At 44.4% G+C, this 23,236-nt stretch overlaps 2 protein-coding genes across 3 annotated transcripts in view; one reads left to right on the forward strand and one right to left on the reverse strand.

The window, feature by feature from the left end:
• Kars1 (lysyl-tRNA synthetase 1) overlaps window positions 1-13,992 on the reverse strand; it is a 16,788-nt gene extending 2,796 nt beyond the window's left edge. Inside the window, exons 1-13 of one of the 2 annotated variants that reach the window (XM_031341487.1) lie at window positions 13,853-13,992; window positions 11,049-11,228; window positions 8,922-9,078; window positions 7,018-7,183; window positions 6,267-6,360; window positions 5,587-5,773; window positions 5,370-5,495; window positions 3,927-4,046; window positions 2,650-2,812; window positions 2,373-2,546; window positions 2,141-2,226; window positions 1,443-1,528; window positions 498-624 (exon numbers count right to left, since the gene is read on the reverse strand). In XM_031341487.1, coding sequence (XP_031197347.1) covers window positions 498-624; window positions 1,443-1,528; window positions 2,141-2,226; window positions 2,373-2,546; window positions 2,650-2,812; window positions 3,927-4,046; window positions 5,370-5,495; window positions 5,587-5,773; window positions 6,267-6,360; window positions 7,018-7,183; window positions 8,922-9,078; window positions 11,049-11,194 — 1,632 coding nt within the window. In that variant the 5' untranslated portion in view covers window positions 11,195-11,228; window positions 13,853-13,992. The remainder of the gene's footprint in view (window positions 1-497; window positions 625-1,442; window positions 1,529-2,140; window positions 2,227-2,372; window positions 2,547-2,649; window positions 2,813-3,926; window positions 4,047-5,369; window positions 5,496-5,586; window positions 5,774-6,266; window positions 6,361-7,017; window positions 7,184-8,921; window positions 9,079-11,048; window positions 11,229-13,852) is intronic. The other variant, XM_031341489.1, reaches the window with a different exon arrangement.
• A 12-nt stretch (window positions 13,993-14,004) lies between these two features.
• Terf2ip (TERF2 interacting protein) lies at window positions 14,005-21,086 on the forward strand. The gene is made up of 3 exons (XM_031341490.1): window positions 14,005-14,772; window positions 16,570-16,694; window positions 19,791-21,086. Exons 1-3 carry the CDS (start codon window positions 14,112-14,114, stop codon window positions 20,184-20,186), a joined length of 1,182 nt encoding a protein of 393 aa, XP_031197350.1. The 5' UTR covers window positions 14,005-14,111; the 3' UTR covers window positions 20,187-21,086.
• The last annotated feature ends 2,150 nt before the right edge of the window (window positions 21,087-23,236 follow it).

The following is a 23,236-nucleotide window of genomic DNA, read 5'->3' on the forward strand; positions in this document are numbered from 1 at the left end:
AAAAAAAAAAAAAAAAAAAAAAGAAAGGTATATCTTTGTTAAATGTATCTTTGAAGTGAGTGTTCAAATATAGGCAATTTTCAACTCATTTTATATATTGTATAATAAAAGCCAGTGTCAGTGGGTGTGGTATATAGCCCTGTAACCCCAGCCCTCAGAGGCAGAGACAAGAGGGTCAAGAATTCAAGGCAGCCTTGGCTATCCGAGACTGTCTCAAAAACAAAGAGTAGCTCTATTTTGAATGGGACTCCCTCTTGCAAAGCCTCTTTATGGAGCTGGAGATTTTGGCTTGGTGGTAAGAGATGCTCTTCCAAAGGATCCAAGTTTGATTGACAGCGCGCACACACACACACACACACACACACCCCAATACAAAAGTTGGAAGCCTCCCTGGCTTTGGTTAAAACACCAAGAAATTATCCAGCAACATAGGGTTAAGGACGGTGCTTCCTGGTGTGAGCTCAGGGGTAAAACACATGCTATTCTCACTCACTCACCTTGGCCTGTTCTTCAAATAGCTGTCGCTGCCGCACGGGATCATTCAGCTCAGTGTAGGCATTGCATATTTCCTTCTTCATGACAAACAGCTCAAAGCGCTCAGTTAGACCTTCTTTGGAGCGGTGCCTGGGAACGCGAGACCACAGAGCATGAATATTCAGAGCTCTCAAAATGCAATACCTGACCCAAAAGTCGAAACCTGAAGCCTCATCAACTTTCAGCACTCATCTCTGGTACCAGAGATCAGGTGAGAGAGACAAGAGACTTGACGACTATAGTCAACCCAGCCCTTCTGCTCTGCACTCATACTCTGGGCTGCCCACTTGTTTTGGTCAAGGAGGTATTGGCAAAGGTCTAGCATGTATTTGCTTGTTGAGGCTTGTTTTTTTTGGGATGCCTACCTTGGGAACCCAACCACCATGCTGACAACAGACTACTGCCAGAGAGATCACACGAAGAGGCCTGGCAGAATTCCCATCTTAGATACTGTATCAATGCACATCACAGAAAGACCACTACCAAGTCAACACAGGACATCAAAAAACCCAGTCACTTTATACCATTAACTTCTGTTTTTTGTTTTTTTTTTTTAAAGCACTATTGAAGGACCAGAGAGATGGCTCAGTGGTTAAGAGCACTGACTGCTCTTCCAGAGGTCCTGAGCTCAATCCCCAGCAACCACATGTTGGCTCACAAACATCTGTAATAGGATCTGATGCCCTCTTCTGGCGTGTCTGAAGAGAGCAACAGTGTACTCATATAAATAAAATAAATAAATAATTCTTTAAAAAAAAAAAAAAAAAAAAAAAAAAGAAGGCAGTACTGAAGACTGAACCTAGGCCTAGACTCACGTTAAATAAATCCTCTACTGCACAGGTGCAGCCAAAGCAGCCCAAGCCCTACTTGAGGTTTTTTTTTTTATGTAGTAACAAACTGTATCTTACCACTTGGCCAAAGGACTCATGATCTGTGGGTGATCACAGATGAATGTAGGACTGATGCATGTTACTTCGAGGAACTCTCCAACAAGCTTAATGAGAAAACAGAGCGGAGTTAGACATGGCTTCTGAACATCACTGGATGTCCAGCCCAAGGGAAGGTTTTAACTTCCATATGAGTTCCAGATGAGTTCACCTTGTAGCTTTTTCAAAGGGCAGAGTATTGAGTAAGATAATATATGCTATTTGGCACAGAGTGTAATATTGTATTTCAAAGTTCCTTTTTCCCTCATTAATTTATTTTATTCACTTTTTATCTTGATCACTGTCTCCCCACTCCTGGTCTCCTCCCTCTACCCCCAAGTCCCTCCTCCCAGTCTCCTCTGAGAGGGTGGAGGCTCCCTGGGAATCCCCCCACCCTGGTACATCAAAAGTCTCTGCAGGGCTAGATACATCCTCTCCCACTGTGGCTGGACACAGAGTAATGGGATCTGGGGATAGGGACTGAGACATCCCTTCCCTGGCCTTGACTTGCTAAGTGAGTACTTTACCACTGAGCTATATTTCCCAATCCCAATTCAAAGTTTCAATTTTCCCGTTCCTCTGTAAGGTTCCCTGTGAAGCTGCAGGGAAGGAGTCTCCCAGTGGGACCCACTTCCTAAGGCGCAGGTCAGCACTGGATGAGCACAAGTATGGTCTCTTGCCTTATCAAGGAGCCTGGCTGTGGTCCGAGGTGGGGGGCATTCAACAGCTTTTGCAACACAAATATCATCAAGAATTTTTCGAGTTTCTGTGACAGAAATGTATAAGTTAGGACAGGGAACATCACTGTGTAAAATGCCTATAAATAGAACATGTGGGACATTTTAGCTTTAACTCAAACAAATTTGGAGCTGAACAAGAAGGAAGGCCACATGGTGGAGTGTAGTATTTTACCTTCAGTTTCAAAGAGACTGGTTTCTGGCAGCTTCACGCCTAGGGCTTTCTCAAGCTCTTCTACCATGCTGATTCTTCGGAAGGGTGGAGTGAAGTCAACCTCGTAGGCTTGGCCTTCTGGCCCATCTGGGTGGTAGGTGATCTTGTAACTGCCTGTAATGCTTTTCACCATCCCTGGGAAAGAAAGGAGCCATCCCATGGACCGAGAACAGGACATTCTCCTCTAAAGGCAGCACAGCAGTCTCCCAGTCTCTGAGCTGAAGGCAGGGCGACTCACCTGACAACATCTTCTCTGTGATTTCCATGAGGTCATGATAGTCTGCATAGGCCATGTAGAACTCACAGGTGGTGAACTCAGGATTATGGGTCAAGTCAATCCCTTCGTTCCGGAACTGGCGCCCAATTTCATAAACCCGGTCAATGCCACCAACCACCAGCATCTACCAAAACCACATGGCCACAGTCATGTGTTAAGAGCCCTGTAGGCTCCTATGGACTAACTGCTTTTCATAGCTTAGGTATGCTCTCCATTCAAAATGCCCTCTGCCCTGCTATCTTTAGACATCAACTTGTTTTTGATTTTATTTAGCTGTGCAGGACTCCCAAGTCTCTTCCTGTGTCTTTGCAATTTCTTATTTGTTGGGCCTGAGTTTCTCCAAAGCCTCTTGTGGTGTTAGGCTACGGGCAAGCGACCCAGCTCCACCTGCCAGACACACTAGTGACATGTCGGCATGGACGCTACCAAAGGAAAATGTAGGTATTACATACAACTCACTATGGTGAAGGAAGCAGAGGCGGCTATCTTTCAGACATGCTACTGAAATCCCAGTGTAGTGACCTTTGCCCAGGACATGACAGTGTGATATGATCCAGCATCATGCCCAGGCACCACTCCTTGGCCTTTAAGGTTATTGTGGCTCTCTTACACAGGTGAATAAATTTTGATCTTGCTTTAACTTGTTACATATTTGTAACTAAGAATCCTGGATGACAGTCTTTGGTGTTTATACTGATAATTTGAAGAGATTTAGTTTTATTTTCTGGAAAGAATTTAAGACCAGCAAAAGTTCTTTTATGAAAGACTAAATTGAGGACTGGGATGTAGTTCAGTGGTAGATTTGTTTTTTCTTTTGAGACAGGCTCTCACTGTGTAGCCTTGGCTGGCCTAGAGCTCACTGCATAGATAAGAGTTTAGGGATCTGCTCGCCTCTGCCTCCTGAGTGAGGCATTAAAGGTGTTTGTCACCATGCCAGTTGAAGAGTTTTGGGGGAGGAAGGGAGGGAGAGATAAAGGGAATGAGGAAGGAAGGAAGGAAGGAAGACAGACAGACATGAGATCTAATCCAAGGAAGACTGAAGTTAAAGCTTTAGGGTGCCGGAAAAGGATGTGTCTACACTTGTACAACACAATGCCTACAATCCTCAGCTGCTTACAAGAAAATCACAACCCACCAACTACAGAATTAGAACACTCTCTGGCTGCTCCTTATTTCAGGCTGTAATTTTTGCAGCCTTCTGTCACTCGGAGGAGACATGGTGTGCGGTCATTGACTACCTTATGGTAGAGTTCGGGAGCGATTCTCATATACAAGTTCATGTCCAGCTCATTGTGATAGGTGATGAAAGGCTTGGCCACAGCTCCCCCAGGAATGATGTTCATCATGGGAGTTTCGATCTAAAACAGACAGGAACAAACAGTTCTTAGATAACCAGAGGCCTTGAGGACAGTTCATTCTTTGCATGTAACATAGTCTAGGCCTGTCATATAACAAAGTAAACAAACAGGCTGTTTGACTTATTAGAACAGCATCTCCATTCCTATTAACACAGTACCGTAAATGCTGACAAGCTGTAAAAGGAACTATAAATGAATGCTGCAGCTTTTAGGTGTTATTTACTGTGTTAGTTTGAATGAGAATGGTCCCCAGAGGTTTAAATGTTTGGTCTCCAGTTGGTGAGACTGCTTGGGACGGGTCAGGAGAAGGTGTGGCCTTTTTGGAGGAGATGTGTCACTGGGCATGGGTTTTGAGGTTTCAAAAGCCTATGCCAGGCCTAGTGTCTGTCTGACTGTCTTTTTCTCTTTCTCGGTCTTTCTGCCTGTGACCTGTGGACCAGGATATAAGCTCTCATCCCGAGGCCTGCCTGCTTGCCTACTGGCACACTTCCTGCTATTGACGATCCTGGACCAACCCTCTGAAACTATAAGCAAGCCACCAATCAAATACTTTCTTTTACAAGAGTTGTCTTGGCCATAGTGTCTCTTCAGAGCAATAGAACAGTGTCTGAGACATTTACAATATTTACTAACTATATCCTTTAAGAATCATCAGAGGGCTGGAGAGATGCTCAGCTGTTAAAAGCATATACTGCTCTTGCAGAGGACCCAAGTTCTCTGGCCTCAAAAGGCACTGGCATTCATATGTACAAACCCACACATACATACATGTAGTTAAAAAGAAACAGGATAAGAGTTATAGAGGACACGGGCATCCTCCCTTATCCTTTGCATGTGCACATAAACACATGCACTGGCACACACAAACGTACACACAAAAAAAGGCAGGTATATTAGAGTACACATAGCATGACTACGATTTGTATTTAAACCAAAAGTAAAACTCCTCCAAAACATTTATGTGTGTACTTTGTATGTAGAGAGAATACACATGCATTTAGTGTATTTGTGTGGGTATATGTCTGCCTGCTATGCCTCCTAAGTGCTTGGACTAAAGGGTGCCACACTACCTGGCTTCTAAAGATAATTTTAATGCTACAGATCCTCCAGAATTACTGAAAATGGCATCATTAGCACAGGGATGGTGCATTATTTTGAAAGCCCCCCTAATGAGCACTAAACAAGGTAGAAGAGACACTTGGCAAGGCGGGCGGTGTTCTACTCAGGCATGACCGACCCTGGCAGGATATGTTGTGTAAAAGAAAGATGGGCCAGTGAGAGACAAGTACAGCGAGGCCAGCAGAACCCTTCACCCTTGGTCACCTCTAGGAATCCCAGCTCATCCAAGAAACTTCTTATATATGTGATGATCTTAGAGCGGACGATAAATTTCTGCCTCACAAAGTCGTTCAGTATCAAGTCCAAGTACCTTTGACGATACCGTGTTTCCTAAAGCAAAAGCAGTGAGCAGTTAGAAACCAGTGCTCTCTGTGATGGCTACAACAGGAGGCGTGAACCCGAGAACAGCTGCGGAGCTTACCTTGTCTTTGAGGCCAAAGTGAAGATGAGGCAGCATGTGCAAGCAGGGGGACAGCAGTGTGATCTCCTGGGGGATGATGCTCAGCTCACCCTTCTTGGTTTTCCCGGGATTGCCCTCAACTCCAATTATGTCTCCCCGGCGCAGTTTGTTATTGATATGAACAAACTCCTCCTCTGATTTGTAATTCCTGAGTGAAAGATAAAGTAACTTAATGCACAATTCTAGAAATTAATACAGACTCCAGGCTTACTCAGGAAACCTTCACTCAGAGTTCTTGCTTCAGGGACAACTGCTGGAGGGATTCCTTTATGTTTACTGTCCTTTAAGTAAGAACAACATTCATTGCTAGGTCTTTTCACAGCCTGCCACTCAACTGTATCCAACCATGCCACACTCCTCATTACCCTAATTCTAAATGACAATGGGAAAATAGGACCACACTAGCCTGTGTCTTCACCTGTCTGTCTGTTACTCTGGGGTGTGACACAAGTAATTTTTTAGTTTGTTTGGTTCTTCCCCCCTAGACGGTTTCTCTGTAGCCCTGGCTGTCCTAGAGCTTGCTCTACAGAATAGGCTGGCTTCGAACTCAAGAGATCCACCTGCCTCCTGAGTGCTGAGACTGAAGGCCTACGCTACCACCAGCAGCAATACAAGATCTTTAACTGTGTATTTCTATGTACCTGGAGTTGGCCATGACTTGTAACTTGACCCCCTCTCCTCGAAGGTCATAGAAGATGAGCTTTCCCCCAGACGCTCTCTTGGCATGGATGCGACCTAAAAGAAAACACTGAAGACACTGAGAGAAGGAGAAGCCTTTTAAGCTCTCTGTGCAACACCGATCACAATAACCTGAGTGTGGCCCGGGGTCTGCAGCCTGCCCTCTGCTTCATGTCAGTGATTTCCACTAAACTAGTCAAGGCTGTACAGGAAGACCTCTCTTTAAAGATGGTCTGTGGATTCTTGGATGATGGCAGTGGTACTGACAACACAGGTTTTGGGTCTTCCTGGATCTTTACATAAAAATTTAAAGTAGGAACTAGATAGGCTAAGCCAAACCCATTAATGCAGGGAAAGGCCAGGCACAATAGCACACTTCTTTAAGGTAGAGCAGTTTCCAGCCAGGAGGTCCCTCAGAGAAATCCCTTCCCCAGAAGTACCACCTCAGCTAGAATTCCACTCATGCCCCAGGCCTGCTCTACTCTGAGTAGATGGAAAGGTGCTGTCTCCAGCAAAGTAGGTTCAACACCAGCTGGGACAGTGCAGCACGAATTCTCAAGTCTGAGGCCAGCCTAGGCTAGACAGCAAGATCTGGACTCGAAAAAACCAAAAGGGGGCAGAGGACGCAAGGCCAGCCCAGAGCCTCCTTTGTGTTAGCCTAGAAACCTGCTCTCATGAGATGAGAGGCGAGTGAACTGTCAGGGACCTTCCTACCTGCCACTTTTAGGGTGACGTTAGTCAGGTGGTCCCCAGGCTGCAGATGACTGTATTCCTGGATGAACTGAGTGAGTGAGATGTCCACATGGAACTTGTGTGGGTACGGGTCCTCCCCACTGACCTTCAGCTGCTGGACTGCTTGACTTCGGATCTTGTAGTATTGCTGTTAAAAAAAAAAAAAAAAAAGATCCAGTCCTTCAGAAGCGGAACCCTGTCAGGTGTGGCTTCTTTAGCAGAGTTCATATTATAATCACATTCCTTGTCGCTGTGACAAAATACTTTACAGGATTATTCTAGTTTGTGAGAATATAGTTATGGCAGGGAAAGCATGATAGCAGAGTGGCTTGTTCAGGCCATCAGAGGCTTATGAACAACTTCATCTCTGTAGATCAGGCAAGACAGACACCCATGTTGGGAAGAATGGGGCTGAGACACGACCCATTAAGACCACCAGCAGCAGGCCCAACAATGGCCTGGGAAGCACAGGCAGGTGGATTTTTGTGACTTTGAGACCAGCCTACAGAGTGAGTTCTAAGACAGCCAGGGCTATACAGAGAAACCCTATCTCAAAAACACAAAACAAAGCCGGGCAGTGGTGGCGCACGCCTTTAATCCCAGCACTTGGGAGGCAGAGGCAGGCGGATTTCTGAGTTCGAGGCCAGCCTGGTCTACAGAGAGAGTACCAGGACAGGGACAGCCAGGGCTACAGAGAGAAACCCTGTCTCGAAAAACCAAAACAAACAAACAACCCCCCAAACAAACAACAAAAAAAACAAACACAAAACAAAAGACCCACCACCAGCAACCCACTTCATCCAGAAGGCTCCACCTTCTAAAGTTCTACAACCTCCCAAACAGCAGCACCATCTAGGGACATCAAGAGCTGGGCGGTGGTGGCGCCAGGCTTGTCTTATATAGTGAGTTCCAGGGCGGCCAGGACTACAAAGAGAAACCCTATGTACAAAAAACAAAACAAGCCTGGTAGTGGTGGTGCACGTCTTTAATTCTAGCACCTGTGAGGCAGAGGCAGACTGATTTCTGAATTCGAGGCCAGCCTGGTCTACAAAGTGAGTTCCAGGACAGCCAGGACTACTCAGAGAAACCCTGTCTCGAAAAAACCAAAAAAAAAAAGAAAGAAAAACCCAAACCAAACCAAAAAAACAGGACACATGAGCCTGCAGGGGGCATGACCATAATACCAACCTCTGCATCTTGGAAATAGGGCTATGGGATGAGATTTGTATCAAAAATATTCCAACCCTAAGACAGGTTGGAAATTTTTTTCTTTTAAAAGATTTATTTTTAATCATATGCATATATGTGAGTCTGTGTGGAGGTGTGTGCACATGCATGAGGGTGCCTGTGGAGGCCAGGAAAGGAAGTTGGAGTAATGGGTGGTTGTTAGTAAACTGATGTGGGTATCCCCTGGAAGAGCAGTATATACTCTTAACCATCAAGGCATCTTTCCTATTCTACTGTTAATAGAAGAAAATTAGCCTGGAGTGATACAAACAACTGGGCATGGCTGTGTTTAAGTACAAAACCAGGGAGTAGGAGAGGAGGGGTGAATTTGGCATAAGGAATGTATTTTGCCAACCAATAGAGGCTCTAGTCTATCTTGAGGGAAGACACCCCTACTGTTGTTGCTACAGGCTCAGCTACATCCATGGAAGTAGTTACTGAGGATGACTGGCCTCTCAAGATTGCCTACTTGGACTTGATATTAAAAACTCAGGACCTACGCCTTTAACAAACAAAAGGCAGACACTGCCCTCCCAATTCTCTTGCTGGTTCAAGTTCTTAATTCATCTTGTTAGTCACTTGGTCTCTCCTGCTGTCAGCCACAAGCCTCTCAGAAGCTCTCCTGTGTCCAGTCATCCCAGTGGTCCAGGGGAACTCACATTTGGGTCCAGAGTCTCCTCCTCGGCACCCACACCATTGTCAACAGTGTGGTTGGTGGCAGAAGCAGTCTGGTTGAGCTGTTTCTCGCCGAGCTCTTTCTGCTTGGCTTCTTTCTCTGCCAGTTTCTTCTCAGCTTTCAGACGCCTCTTCAGTTCACTGTTGGGAAGATGACAGCACCCAGTGTGACAGCTGCCTGAAGAGCCCTCGGTTAGGAGCAGCACTGCCACTTTCCAAACACATGAACAGCCTGTGGAAATCGTTCCTGCTGCGTCCCACACCCCTAAGTGATCTTACTCCCCAGCTCTAACACGGTAGTCAATTACCTATTTATGGGAACAAGACAAAAAGAAAACCTAAGCTTTGAACAAAGATGCAACAGGTCATTTCCAGTCTCCACTCAGCATCAAAAACCAAGTGGAATCAAGACACTCAAAGGTGAAGAAGCCCACATTTACCAGTTTATGCAAGCACTGGAACAGAGATTTCCCAGAAAATTCGCAGGATAGACTTTTAAGCTCCCTGACAGTAGACACTGCATCCTGGTACTTTGGCATCCCTAGAAGATGAGATCCCTACAGTACCACTTAAAGGTGTAATGAGTTAATACCTCCTGCCCTGCCAGCTTGCCAGCTCTCCTAGAGAAGTGGGTTAGGCTGTGGAGAACTGGTCTTCAGAGCTTGAAGACACAATCTCTTCAAGAGGCAACTTCAGAACAGCTGTCACAGACTGGTATGGGGGTTGGGGATGTGGCCCAGTTGGTAGAGTGCTTGCCCAGCATGCACAAAGCTCTGGGTTTGGTCTCTAGGACTGCAGATGTGATGTTGCATGTCTGTAAACCTAGTACTTTGGAGGAGCAGGTAGGAGACCACAGGTTTAAGGTCTCTCACTACTAACTCTTCACGTTCTGTCTCCAGGACAAAACCCAGACAAATCTGGATCCATTTCTAATCAAGTCTCTCATCATCCAAACTTCAAACGTGTTACCTGAAACTCTCAAAACAATGGGGGCAACTCTGTGACCCTTGACCTGAACTTGCTATCTGAATCCAGGAAAAATAAACTGACTCAGACAAGAATATCTTCGTTATTCAAAGAGAACTTATGGAGGGATCATTCTTTACAACTGGTAAGTCTTCAATAGTGAATCATGGTGAAAGATTCTAGGCCATGCTTGCATATTGTCTGGCTTTAGAACACACCCTTCACTTTCTTTTGTTTGTTCTGAACTACTGGAGGTTGAACCCAGGGGTCTAAATGTGCTAACACTGGAGGTCTAACACTGAATTACTCCCAAGCTCCTTTTTTTATTTTGAAACGGGACTATTAAATTGTTCCACCTGCCCCTGAACTTGTAACCCTCTTCCCTTGGCTTCCCAAGTGCCTGGGATTACAGATACGCACCACTGACTGCTCTTTGCCCTATCTCTGTTTTCAATATGAATTTATCAAAATTTAAAGAAAAGAACATGGCTATCTTTTAAGTACAAAGTAATTGGGATATCTTCAAAGCAGACAAGTCTTTCTAAATACAATCTGTCTTGCGCTCATCTTTCTAACAGTCCACTAGGTCTATCATTCTGTAATTCAGTGAGCAGGCTTTTAAGGCTATCTGGTCCCCCCCCCCAATATTAAGATAAATCTCTTTTCCGCTTCATTCAGGATTTGCTCTTGTAGATTGTAAGGACAGTCTAAAAGAGACTCTACAGGTAGCACCAAAACTAGGACAGAGTTGATAAACAAACTCCAGAAAGACAAAAAAGGGGAAAATAACTAGCATTAGAAATTCCTTATTTCAGACACGGTGGTGTAGCACACGCCTGTAATAATCCTAGCGTGGGAAGCTAAAGCAGAAAGACTTTAGGGCCAGCCTTCATTGCATAGTGAGTTTGAGGACAGCCTGGTCTATATAACAAGATCCTGTCTCAATAAACAAAAATTAGTCAAAGGGGGAAAAAGAAAGAACAGAGAAGGGACTACAGGGAGGAGGACTCTGAACTCATAAAGTAAGAAGGGAATCTTGGCTTGGGCACTAGAGCTCTGTTTCCCTAACATGTCCAAAGCTAGCTAACAGACACTGAAGGAAAGATCCTGCTCCCGGAGCAATAAAGAAGGTAATGGGCACCAACCTTCTCCTATCAGAAAGTGGCTGGTCCTTGTGGAGCGTTGTGAAAGGAGCAAGTTGGCCCAGTCGAAGTTCCCTCTGACCCCATTCTGCCCATGAGGTTTGGCGCAGGGACCCCCTAACAAGCCTGACAGCAGCTTGCATCAACATGGCAGAACGCCCTGGAACTACTGATTACCACCACCTAGCAGGAAACAGAGACGTGTGGTCAGAGGGGACCAATACTATACACTCACTCATCCTGCACTGCTGAGGAGGGGAGTCATGATTCGTACTAACATGCAATGTCCCTCTGAACTTCAATCACTCCTAACATCTGCAGTGTTCTTAGTCCTATTATAGGAAAAAAACACTTCATATCTGGGATTCAAAACTCAAATGCAAGTCAATTGATAGCTTATATGCAGAAACTGCTCACAACTTCCTAAAGTATGGGAGGCAACATGTGGGGCTCTGAAGTATATATGGTTTCTCCCCTGAAGATGGAAGCCTGGCAACAGGATGACAATGAAAATATCAAATGCAAATTTTAGACAGTCCCAGCTACTCAGGAGCTTGGGAAGGATCATTTGAGCCTAGGAGTTTTGAGAACAGCCTGAGGAACACAGTGAAACCCCATCCCAGAAAATAAACAAATAAAAGCACAAAGAAGCCAGCTCTAGGAAAGACTCTCTGAGTCGAAAAAAGGACCAGCACAGAGGAAAGGACAGGTCCTCAGATGATACTATGTTTGTGTTACAAACACGATGGCCTCCGATCGATCAGGATCACACTCAACTGTGTTTAAGTAATTTGAGGAAGAGGGAAGAGTTTTTCATTTGAGAATAAGTGATTTGAGCAGATAGCACAACAGGTTTTTTTTGTTTTTGTTTTTTGTTTTTTTTTTTTTTTTTTTTTTTTTTTTTTTTTTTTTTTTTTTTTTTTTTTTTTGTTTCTTTATTTTGAGACAGGGTTTCTCTGTATAGCCTTGGCTGTCCTAGAACTCACTCTGTAGACTAGGCTGGCCTCGAACTCAGAAATCTACCTGCCTCTGCCTCCCAAGTGCTGGGATTAAGGGCATGCGCCACCACCACCTGGCAGCCCATCAGTTTTTAACTTCGGGGACTTTCAGGAATAAAGTGATCCTCAGTAAAAACTTTAAGAAATTCCAAGAACAATTAGGAAAAAGAAGGGAATATCCATTATTCACATGCACAAAAAATTTATTTCAGCCAGGAACGTAAGTCAAAACTGGCTTATTTTAAAGCCAGATCGTGGTGGTGCACTCAGGAGGCAGGTAGATCTAGATCTCTCAGTTTGAGGCTAGCCTGGTCTAGGGCAGCCTGTGAGTTCTACACAGAGAAACCATGTCTTATAAAAACAAAACCAAACAAAACCACCCGATTTAGTCAGACAACTAAGGATCACAGACTTGGTATAGACTTCCCTTTAGATTTCTGTTCCAGTGCTTCTGAGCAGTGCTAGAAGGCACATCAGGGACATAAACTTTTATTAGTAGTTTTCTGGAAATCAAGAGCCTTGTGCATAGAAGCGGCCACACTCACAACTGCTGGGAACTCCCATTTTCCCATAAACCCAGGGCCATAGCTTGCGACTTTTAAAAGTGGACATTAACATTTCTCTTGCAAGATTACTACTGAGATTAGACAAAGTTTGTAGAGTGCCAGCACGGTGTTTAGTAGGTAAATGTTGCTTTAAAAAAAAAAAAAGAGCGAATGGTATATTTAAGAAAAGTGACTTGATAGCAGCAGTAAGGCTTCCTTAATTCACCTGAAAACTGAGGTTCTTTCGCATGTGACTCAAAATTCCAACTACAGATTTAATAAACTCACTCAGTCTCCTTTAGAGGAATCCACCAAATCGCTCGCACAAAGGACAACCACTTAGGAAGCTAGCGACCCATAAACTTAAAACATTTTCTTTAAAATCCTTCTAAAACACACAGAGCAGAAGCATAGACCTTAAAAGGAAAACCAGTTCTTATCTAGAATGTCTCTGGTATTTCCCTCAGGGATCAACAAGACGGTTTATTTATTGGGAGGGTACTAACTAAAGCAGCCATGGTATGTTAACAGCTTAAACTGGTTATTGCCTACAGCTCTGGAGGGTACTATGTAGTTCCAGTGGGGACCCTGGACTAGAGTGTAGTCCTAAACAAAACCAGTTAAAGGGAGACTAATCTTATCTGTCTACTCAATTCTCGGATTTGGAGCGTTTTACAAAGATACAGCCAGCAGTGCAAAGGGAACCTGGTGTATCCCGCTAAATAAGGCCATTTGTTCCCATGTCACAGATCCTTGGAGTGACGCATATGGGTAAGTGCCCTATAGTTTCAGAACGTACCCCCTTTTAACATTTAAGGTGCAGAATAACCTTGGATAGGTCAAGAATAATGTAAAGGCTTTTCTTTGAAGAACAAAGATATTTAACCATTTTCCAATCTATTCGTTGGGGGAGTGGCTCAATTTAAAAAAAAAAAAAAAGCATTTCTTAGAAGGTAGCGGAAAGTTAGTTTCACTTTTCTTTCCTGCCATTCCCGGTTTCTGTGCTGGCTTTCCCTGGTATGCTTGTCCCCACAGCTAGGACAAGGGAACGCAGTTCACGCAGCCACGCAGTTGATCCTGGGGCATCCCGGAGGCTGTAGGTTCTAGGGCACTGCATCTCTGTCCCAGCATGTGCTCACCCACCGGGAAAGGCAGAGGGACCCCCTGGCAATTCTGGCAATTTCACCTTGGCGGGAAAACTCCAGGTACTTCCCATCGGAACACTGCAACAAGAGACACTTAAAAGACCTTCAACGACACTTACTTTTTGCTTAGTTTCGGCTCGCCATCCACTTTGACTTCGCTCTCCTGCAGCGTGGCCATCTTCCCCACTAGCCCGTCTCCAAAAAAATTATGACTAGCGTAGAACTAGAACTTCCAGGTCATGGCCATAAGTCCCGCCTCTTCCGGGAAAGGGGGGGGGAGGGCACTCGCTGCGCAGGCGCAGTGCTCGGCTCCTCCGGCGGAGAATCTATCTCTGCGGTGTTTTTCCGGCTCTCTTCTTGTACAGCGGAGCGACAGGTATGGCGGAGGCGATGGATTTGGGTAAAGACCCCAATGGGCCCACTCACTCCTCCACTCTGTTCGTGAGAGAAGACGGCAGCGCCATGTCGTTTTACGTGCGGCCCAGCTCGGCCAAGCGCCGGCTGTCGACGCTCATCCTGCACGGCGGCGGCACCGTGTGTCGGGTGCAGGAGCCCGGGGCCGTGCTGCTAGCCCAGCCTGGGGAGGCTCTGGCTGAGGCTTCGGGCGACTTCATCTCCACTCAGTACATTCTAGACTGCGTGGAGCGCAACGAGAAGCTGGAACTGGAGGCCTATCGGCTGGGCTCGATGGAGCAGGCGTCCGACCCCAAGCCCGGGGCTTCTGCGGAGGGCTCTACGGAACCGGAGCCGCCGCCCCTGACCGGGCGCATGGCCTACACTGACGCGGACGATGTGGCCATCCTGACCTACGTGAAGGAAAACGCCCGTTCGCCCAGCTCGGTCACAGGCAATGCCTTGTGGAAAGCGATGGAGAAGAGCTCGCTCACGCAGCACTCCTGGCAGTCGCTCAAGGACCGCTACCTTAAACACCTACGGGGCCAGGAGCACAAGTACCTGCTCGGGAACGCTCCAGTCAGCCCGTCGTCCCAGAAGCTCAAACGGAAGGCGGAGCAGGACCCCGAGGCCGCGGATAGCGGAGGTGAGGCTTGCACTTTCGGGGCTCCGGGTGGGCGGGGCTGCCTGCCCATCTGTGTCCTCTTTGGCGCGGTTGGTGGCACTGCTCAGCCCTTTTCTGTTGACGGCCGACGCGAAAGTGCCCCGTTTCCTCTTATCCCTCGCTCTCTTGTTTTAATTTATCTTCTCATTAACTTTTCTTTCCTACAGACTGGATGTCAGTTCGTTGATTGGTTTGGGTTTGGGAGGGCGGGGAACTTGAATCAGGTCTCTCGCTGTGTCGCGCAGGCTGTCCCCAAACTCTATGGCTGAAATGTTCTCCTGCCTCAGCCTCCGGAGTGTCTGGGACTATGAGACAGTAACTAGTTTACAAAATCGGCTCTGTGTTCAAAAGGAGCACAGTACAGTATATATGAAAATTTTCTACCCTTCCTACCCACCAGCTACCCAGTTTTTCTCCAGGAGGTAACAGGGTAACCTGTTTCTGTTTTCAGAGATTTCAAAGATGTTTTTCCTTCCCCCTCCCTCTCCCCCCTTTTCCTTCCTTCCTTTCTCTCCATTTCTCCTTCTCCACCTCTTCTTCCTGCGCTTCTTGCGCCTCCTCCTCCTCTCCTTTCCTTTTTCTTTACCCTTTCTCTCCCCCCCCTCCTCCTATTTATTTATTTATTTATTTTAGAAGAAGCCCCTGGCTGTTCTTTTTAAGATGTTGCCTATATTCTCGTCTTATTCAATATAAACTATGTGAATGGCATGGCAGATCAGTTTATTTCCGTATTTTGGTTTAATTGAATGTACTTCCATATAGAAAGGAAGGCTACTTTGTGATCTTCCTTGGGTGAGGGATTTCTGCACACTTGAGGTTGAGATTTGGTTATGGTTAGTATATAGTACAAAAATGTTGCTTTTCATTTAAGTCGTGTTGTAAGTTTGTTTTTGAGACAGTCAGGCTGGCCTCCCAAGTCTCGGCAGTCCTCTTACCTCAGTCTCTCGAGTCCTGGAATTACACAGTTGAGCCACATGCCTGGTTAAGAGATATCTGCCTTTTCTGTAACCAGTATTGACAGTTTAGATGACAGACATTTTTGATTAAAAAGCCATGCATTCTCCTTCTATTTGGGGCGGGGTGTGTGTGTGTGTCTGGGGATGTAAAGTCTATTTCTCTAGTTCAGCATGCTTAAAAATTTTGGTTTTGGGGGCTAGAGAGGTGGCTCAGAGGTTAAGAGCACTGAGTGCTCTTCTAGAGGTCCTGAGTTCAATTCCTAGCTCACATTCATCCTTAATGGGATCTGATGCCCTCTCCTGGTATGTCTGGAGATAGCAACAGTGTACTGTTTTGGCTATGCCAGTCTTGGTCTCTAGGTTCCCAGGTACTTTCTTTGCTCCCCACGTCCTTTCCCTCCTACCTCTTCTTTTCTCTCTTCCTTTCCCCCTCTCTCCCTCCCTTTCTACCTTCATGTCCCAGTTTAGTCTGGACCCTTATAGATGCCTCTGGCTACACTCTCACTCATATCTACAATAAACCTCCACCATACTTAAAATCATCATGTCCTCATTTATTATTTCATTTGGCCTAGAACTCACTTAGAGTCCCAGAGTAGCCTCTTAACTCAAAATCTTCTTGCGTTGTGCTCCTGGGTCCTGGGACTATAGGTTATTTTTAGAAACAAGTATGAGAATTATTGAGTATGCATATCTTATGCTCTTTGTACACTTCTGAATAATAAACAGGACTTTTCTAAAAGAAAAAATCTGCATGCACAGAAGTGATACAGATGTTCTATGCAGATGAGCTTTGTTGATCTGCTGTTCTTTTCTTTAATAGAACCACAGAATAAGAGAACGCCAGACTTGCCTGAGGAGGAGTGTGTGAAGGGAGAGACCAAGGAGAATGGAGAGGCAGTCAACAAACTGTTTGAGGAAGCCACTCGGGAGTTTGGAGAAGCTGTGGTATCTTAACTCAGTTTACTGATTTCCTACCCCTGCCTCAGTTCTTGTTTGCTTATTAAACTGTGCTTTCCACCCACCCGAGGCCAGGAACGTACAAGACAGAAGAGGAGAGGAATAGATGTGATCTGGCTTTAGGCTTTTCAAGGCTTTTAGTATTTGGCAGGATTATATAAGTGGCTGAGGGAGAAAAATAATCACCCTGAATAGGGACAATTTTATTCTTTTTGCTTTGAGACAGAGTCATGTAGCCATGTAGCCATGGGTGGGTTGGAATTGGATATGTAGATCAGGCTGACCTCGAACTGACAGATTTGCCTGCCTCAGCCCTCTGAGTGCTGAAATTAAAGCCGTGTGGCATGGGACAGTTGTACTTTAACAGTTTAAAGTATCCTGCTTTGAACTTGTGCGTGTTTTCAAAGAGCTATTTATATTTGTTTGTTTTAGAATGTGCTTACACTTCTCAGGAGCATAAATCTAAAAAAACTAAAAGAAACTAAAAAAATCTAAAAGTAAAGTTTCTGTGTTCTCAGAACTTAGGAAATATTCTTGTTCTTTTATATTCAGTCTGTCTTTGAATGTGCTACTGGAATCCCACAATAATAGCTTTTGCAAAATAATGATGATGACTTATTTCTTTAGCCAGATTATATTTATCTTCTCTAAGACTAAAGATCTTATAAATTAACTTTTAAAAAACATTTAAGATTTTTATTACACTTTTATTTATTAGATAATAAGTCCATCCTCTTTTTCTACCATGTAGAGCCGGAGAATAAGTTCACGTGTCAGGCCTGGTGGCATGTGCTTTTACGTGCCCAGCCATCTTGCTGGCCCTGAATTAACACAAAAGAAAGTGGTTATGAAACCAAGCATAGTGGCATGTGCCTTTATCCTAGTGTTTGGGAGAGAGGCAGGTGGCTCTCTGAGTTCAAGGCTAGCCTGGTCTACATAAGTGAGTTCCAGGACAGCCAGAGCTACATAGTGAGATCCTGTCTTGGAAAAAAAACAAAACAGAAAAAAAAAGGAAAAAAAAAGAAAAAGAGAGAAAGAGGTTGTGATTCAGTTTTTTGTTCCCTCCTGCCTTCCTTACTTCCCTTCCAGGCTAGCCTTCATGCTTTGTGACTGAACTATACTCCAAGCTACATTCCACCCTTTCTTCTCAAAGATACTGGCTCAACCTGTCATGGTGGTAGATACCACCATGTGACCCCAGCACTTACAGGATGAAGGCAAGAGGAGTAGGAGTTCAGGGTCATCCTTGGCTATATTATGTCTGAAGCTACCCTGAGCTATCTTGTCTAAAATTTAAACAAAACAAAACAAAAAGCCTACCCCAGTGAATGTGTTGGCACATGCGGGAGTCAGAAGGAGGGACTCAGAAGTTAAAGATGAGGGCTGGAAAGTTGTCTCAGAGGGCTAGAGCACTTGTTGCTCTTGCAGAGGATCCAGATTTGACTCCCAGCACCCATAAGGCAGCTCATAACCAACCGTCTGTGTCTCCAGTTTCAGGTACCTATTGCCGTCTTCTGACTTTTGTGGGCATCAGGCATGCTCGTGGTGCACATACAGACGTGAAGGCAAAATACTCATACCCACAAAACAATAATTCTAAAAAATTTTTTAAATTAATTCAAAGAGGGAAAAAAGTTAAAGATCATTCTTTGCTACAAAGCAAATTCAAGGCCAGCTGGGCTATGTAAAACATTGCCTCTCTGTACAGCCAAAACTGCTCTGAATTTATGTGTGATCTTTTGGCCAGGAATGCTGGGATTACAAGGGCTGTCTCACCACACCCAGTTAGTATTTAGTATAAAAAAAGAAAATTAAGTTTATATAAATACTGAGCGAATGACTATCACTGACCGCCAGAACTAAAGGATTATTGTGTTTTGTAGTTTGCATGTTGTTTTCTTACTTGATAATTTGTTCATTTCCTATCAACTGTCAAACTCAGTAGTTCTTAGACACAGCTCTCATATAACATACTTTGTGGTATACCTAGTTGTATAGCTTGGAAAGCCTAATAGACTCATATAGCAATATTGAGGATTTAGTTCCAGGCTTTGATGATGAACACAGCATGCCTGGTTCCTGTTTTTATGGAACTTCACACCTGCAAGTGAAGTCAGGCATTTGATAAGTGATCTAATGGGATACAGGTTACATGTGTTCTCTCTCACATACACATACATGCATTCCATATTTCATTTTTATTTTATTTTATTTTTGCTTTTTTTGTTTTTTTTTTTTTTTATTTTTTTATTTTTAAGATTTATTTATTTATTATATGTAAATACACTGTAGCTGTCTTCAGACACACCAGAAGAGGGCGCGTCAGATCTCCTTACGGGTGGTTGTGAGCCACCATGTGGTTGCTGGGATTTGAACTCACGACCTTCCGAAGAGCAGTCAGTGCTCTTCCCCGCTGAGCCATCTCACCAGCCCCTTCATTTTTATTTTATTTTTTAAGAATTATTATTATTATTGATTTTTTGTTTGTTTGTTTGTTTGTTTGTTTTTTTGTTTGTTTGTTTTTCGAGACAGGGTTTCTCCGTGTAGCCCTGGCTGTCCTGGAATTCACTCTGTAGACCAGGTTGGTCTCAAACTCAGAAATCCACCTGCCTCTGCCTCCCAAGTGCTGGGATTAAAGGTGTGCCCCACCACCGCCCAGCAAGAATTATTTATTATAATTTGTGCATATGAGCACACCATAGCGGTCTTCAGACCCACCAGAAGAGGGCATCAGATCCCATTACAGATGGTTGTGAGTCACCATATGGTTGCTGAGAATTGAACTCAAGACCTCTGGAAGAACAGTCAAGTGCTCTTAACCTCTGAGCCATCTCTCCAGCCTACATTCCATATTTTAATCAGTTAGATATATATGAATAGATGTGCACAACAACTGCCCTTCCACATTCTATCCATACATATATCTGTACACATGTCAGCATGGATAAATACAAATGAGGGGGACTGAAGGAAGCCTAGGTGATGGTTGCGTGAAGAGCCCGGGAGTGATAGTTGGGGAGATACATGTTGCAAGAGTTCAAGGCTTACTAAATAGGAACTGGTTTCTCTCATCGTTCTTTATAGGTGGATGAAAGCCCTGACTTTGAAATACATATAACGATGTGTGATGGTGATCCACCCACTCCTGAAGAAGATTCGGAAACACAGCCAGATGAGGAGGAAGAGGAACCAAAAGTTTCTACACAAGAAGTGGGAACTGCTATTAAGATCATCCGGCAGCTAATGGAAAAGTTTAACTTGGATCTCTCAACAGTCACACAGGCCTTGCTAAAAAACAGTGGTGAGCTGGAGGCCACCTCCTCTTTCTTAGAGTCGGGACGGAGACCTGATGGTTATCCAATTTGGTGCCGACAAGATGACTTAGATTTGCAGAAGGACGATGATGACACAAGAAATGCACTGGTCAAAAAGTTTGGAGCTCAGAATGTTGCTCGGAGGATCGAATTCCGAAAGAAATGATGGACAAGATGATGGAAAAGACGGGGCAGGTGATGATGTAAGCATCTGTGACCATTGACACTGACTGGTGCTGCTGCTGCTCTGAGCCCCAGGTTCTGTAGCCAAGCAGTGTGATGTAGCAGGATAAAACAAAAGAAACTGGAATTAGAGCCATCCATGGCAAGTATTCCCTGTTTATGTTAGGCAAATCTAAGCCAGAGAAGTTGTTAGCCTGTGTAATAGTGATCCTTGGTTGGAATGTGTCTCCTGTTGTACAGGAGACAGGAGCCAAATGACAAAGTCAAGGTTGGAAATGAAAGGGCATTTGACTTGGTGAGTACATAACCTCCCGTCTCTTGGCAGAAGTTGCTTTAGATGGAGGGTCCCAAACCAAGAGTCTAGAAATAATATTTAATTGCAGCTGGGCGGTGGTGGCGCACGCCTTTAATCCCAGCACTTGGGAGGCAGAGGCAGGCGGATTTCTGAGTTTGGGGCCAGCCTGGTCTACAGAGTGAGTTCCAGGACAGCCAAGACTACACAGAGAAACCCTGTCTCAAAAAAACAAAAAACAAACAAACAAACAAAAACAAAAAACAACAAAAAAAAAGATTTAATTGCAGAGCTTATACATGGACTGTCCCAAACTGTGCCATCCCCAGGGATGCTCTGGTTTCTGTGTTGACTGTGTTGAAAAACCCCACAGTCATCTTGCTAAGAGTCTTTGAGATCTCTTCCCCTTCCTTGGCTGTTGCTTTTTGAGTTCTGAGTCAAGTCTTTGCTTACTTACCACTCCCTGGGTGCACACGAAGCCCTAGGCTTGTGGGAGCTTCCACCCTTTCGACATTATAAAAGATGTCATAGGGCTAGAGAGGTGGCTCAGCAGTTAAGAGCACTTGACTGTTCTTCCAGAGGTCCTGAGTTCAAATCCCAGCAACTACGTGTTGGCTCACAACCATCTATAATGAGATCTGACGCCCTCGTCTGGCATCAGCTACAGTGTACTTATCTATAACAAATAAATTTAAAAAAATAAATAAAAAATAAAAAAATTTAAAAAAAGATGTTATATATGGACTTCACAGTCAAGAATCAAAGAAAAAAAATCAAGTTACACACAGACACACAAATCTTAAAACTCTGTGCTATAAGTTTATGATTCTGTGTTTGACCTTTGTACCTATCCTCAGACACTATTGGTTGGATACCATTAATTGTGATATGTTGTTTTAAAATTTTGTGGAACATAAGTTTTCTGCTGAAAATTATGCTAGACTTAAAATGTAGTGGGTTGGTCCACTTTGCTGTGTTGTTTTTGTCATTGAAAATAAATACGTTTTGTGTTTGGGTCTTGTCAGTGTTTTCTTTGATTTTATATAGGAAACAGTTTAGATAAATTTTCATTTTAGAATTAATAAACCATGAGAATATGATCTACTGGATGGAGCAAAGGGAGGATGTGTGTCTTAGTCAGCATTTCTATTGCAGCACAAACATGGCTAAGAAGCAAGCTGGGGAGGAGGGATTTGATCAGCTTACACTTCCATACTGCTATTCTTCACCAAAGGAAGTCAGGACAGGAACTCACACAGGGCAGGAACTGGAGTCAGGAGCTGATGCAGAGGCCATGGAGGAATGCTGCTTACTAGATTGCTTCTCCTGGCTTGCTCAGCTTGTCTCTTTTAGGAACCCAGGACCACTAGCCCAGGGATGGCATTAGTCACAATGGGCTCTCCCTCTTTAATCAGTAATGGAGAAAACACCTTACAGCTGGATCTCTTGGAGGCATTTCCTCAATGGAGGCTCCTTTCTTTGTGATAACTCTAGCTTGTGTCAAGTTGACATACAAAACCAACCAGTACCATATGCATCAGAACCATGAAAAGAGGCAGAATCGGATGAAATTCTGAGAGTCGAAGAGAAGCGAACCAGAGGTGTGTCGCAGGTGTGAGAGCCCCGTCTACAGCACTCTGGACACTCATACGCCCAGCACGTTCCACCAACAGGAATCTGGTAAGTGTATACTTGAAGCGTTATAGAGTTAATGCTTTGGGGAGTAGTCTTAGGTTTAGGTAATCAGAGGATGTGTGAACAGAAGTCTCACTCCCATTTACCACCTAAATGTATTTTGGAATCAGCTGCACTGAAAAAAAAATTTTGTTTAGAGAGGAGTTTCTGTCTCCTACTTTCTATATAGCTTCTAGTAGAATCTGGTATACGTGAAATGTTTAACCTTAGCCCTCTTCTGAGGATGTTTTAGGCATATGACACACTTCAGTAATGTAATTCTCACTACCATAGTGACTTAGGTGGGAATTGAGAGGGGTTATATGGTACAATTTGTTCAAAATGTGTACTCTTGATAGGACTCTAAAATGGTTAAGAATGACTGTTTTAAATACGTCGTTTATTGCCGGGCGGTGGTGGCACACGCCTTTAATCCTAGCACTTGGGAGGCAGAGGCAGGTGGATTTCTATGTTCCAGGCCAGTCTGGTCTACAAGAGTGAGTTCCAGGATAGCCAGGGCTACACAGAGAAACCCTGTCTCGAAAAACAAAACAAAACAAAATGTCATTTATTATGTAGTAAAGTTGCCATCTACTGATTTTACAGAGCTAGAATCCTAGTTTTGCCAAATACTGGGCAGAGATCTAATTTGTTATTCCCTAAGTCTTAAAAGACATAAAAACCAAAACACAAAGCAGTTTACAACTTTTATATCATGACACCTTAATCAGGATTGTCAACTTAATTGCCTCTGGAGCCAACTAAGAGACATACCTCTGGGTTGGTTTGCGGGGTTATTTCCAGGAAGGATTAACTAAAGAGAAGAGGCGCTCAGAGGAGGTAACATCTTCCCCTGTAGTGGTCCAGGATGCACACAGGTTTGAGGAAAAGGCAAGCAGTACTGCTTCATTTGCCTGCCTTGGTTTCTTGCTGATGAATGCATGTATGCCGTTGTTGCTGCTGCCATTAGAACCCAGTTTATTCAGCCTTCCAAAGTGGACTGAAGACTGTGGGCTCTCTAAGGAGTCCTCCGGGCCTTCAGCTTCAGGTTAAGACTGCTGAGACGC

This window comes from Mastomys coucha, unplaced genomic scaffold, assembly GCF_008632895.1.
Source record: "Mastomys coucha isolate ucsf_1 unplaced genomic scaffold, UCSF_Mcou_1 pScaffold22, whole genome shotgun sequence".
NCBI lineage: Eukaryota > Metazoa > Chordata > Mammalia > Rodentia > Muridae > Mastomys > Mastomys coucha.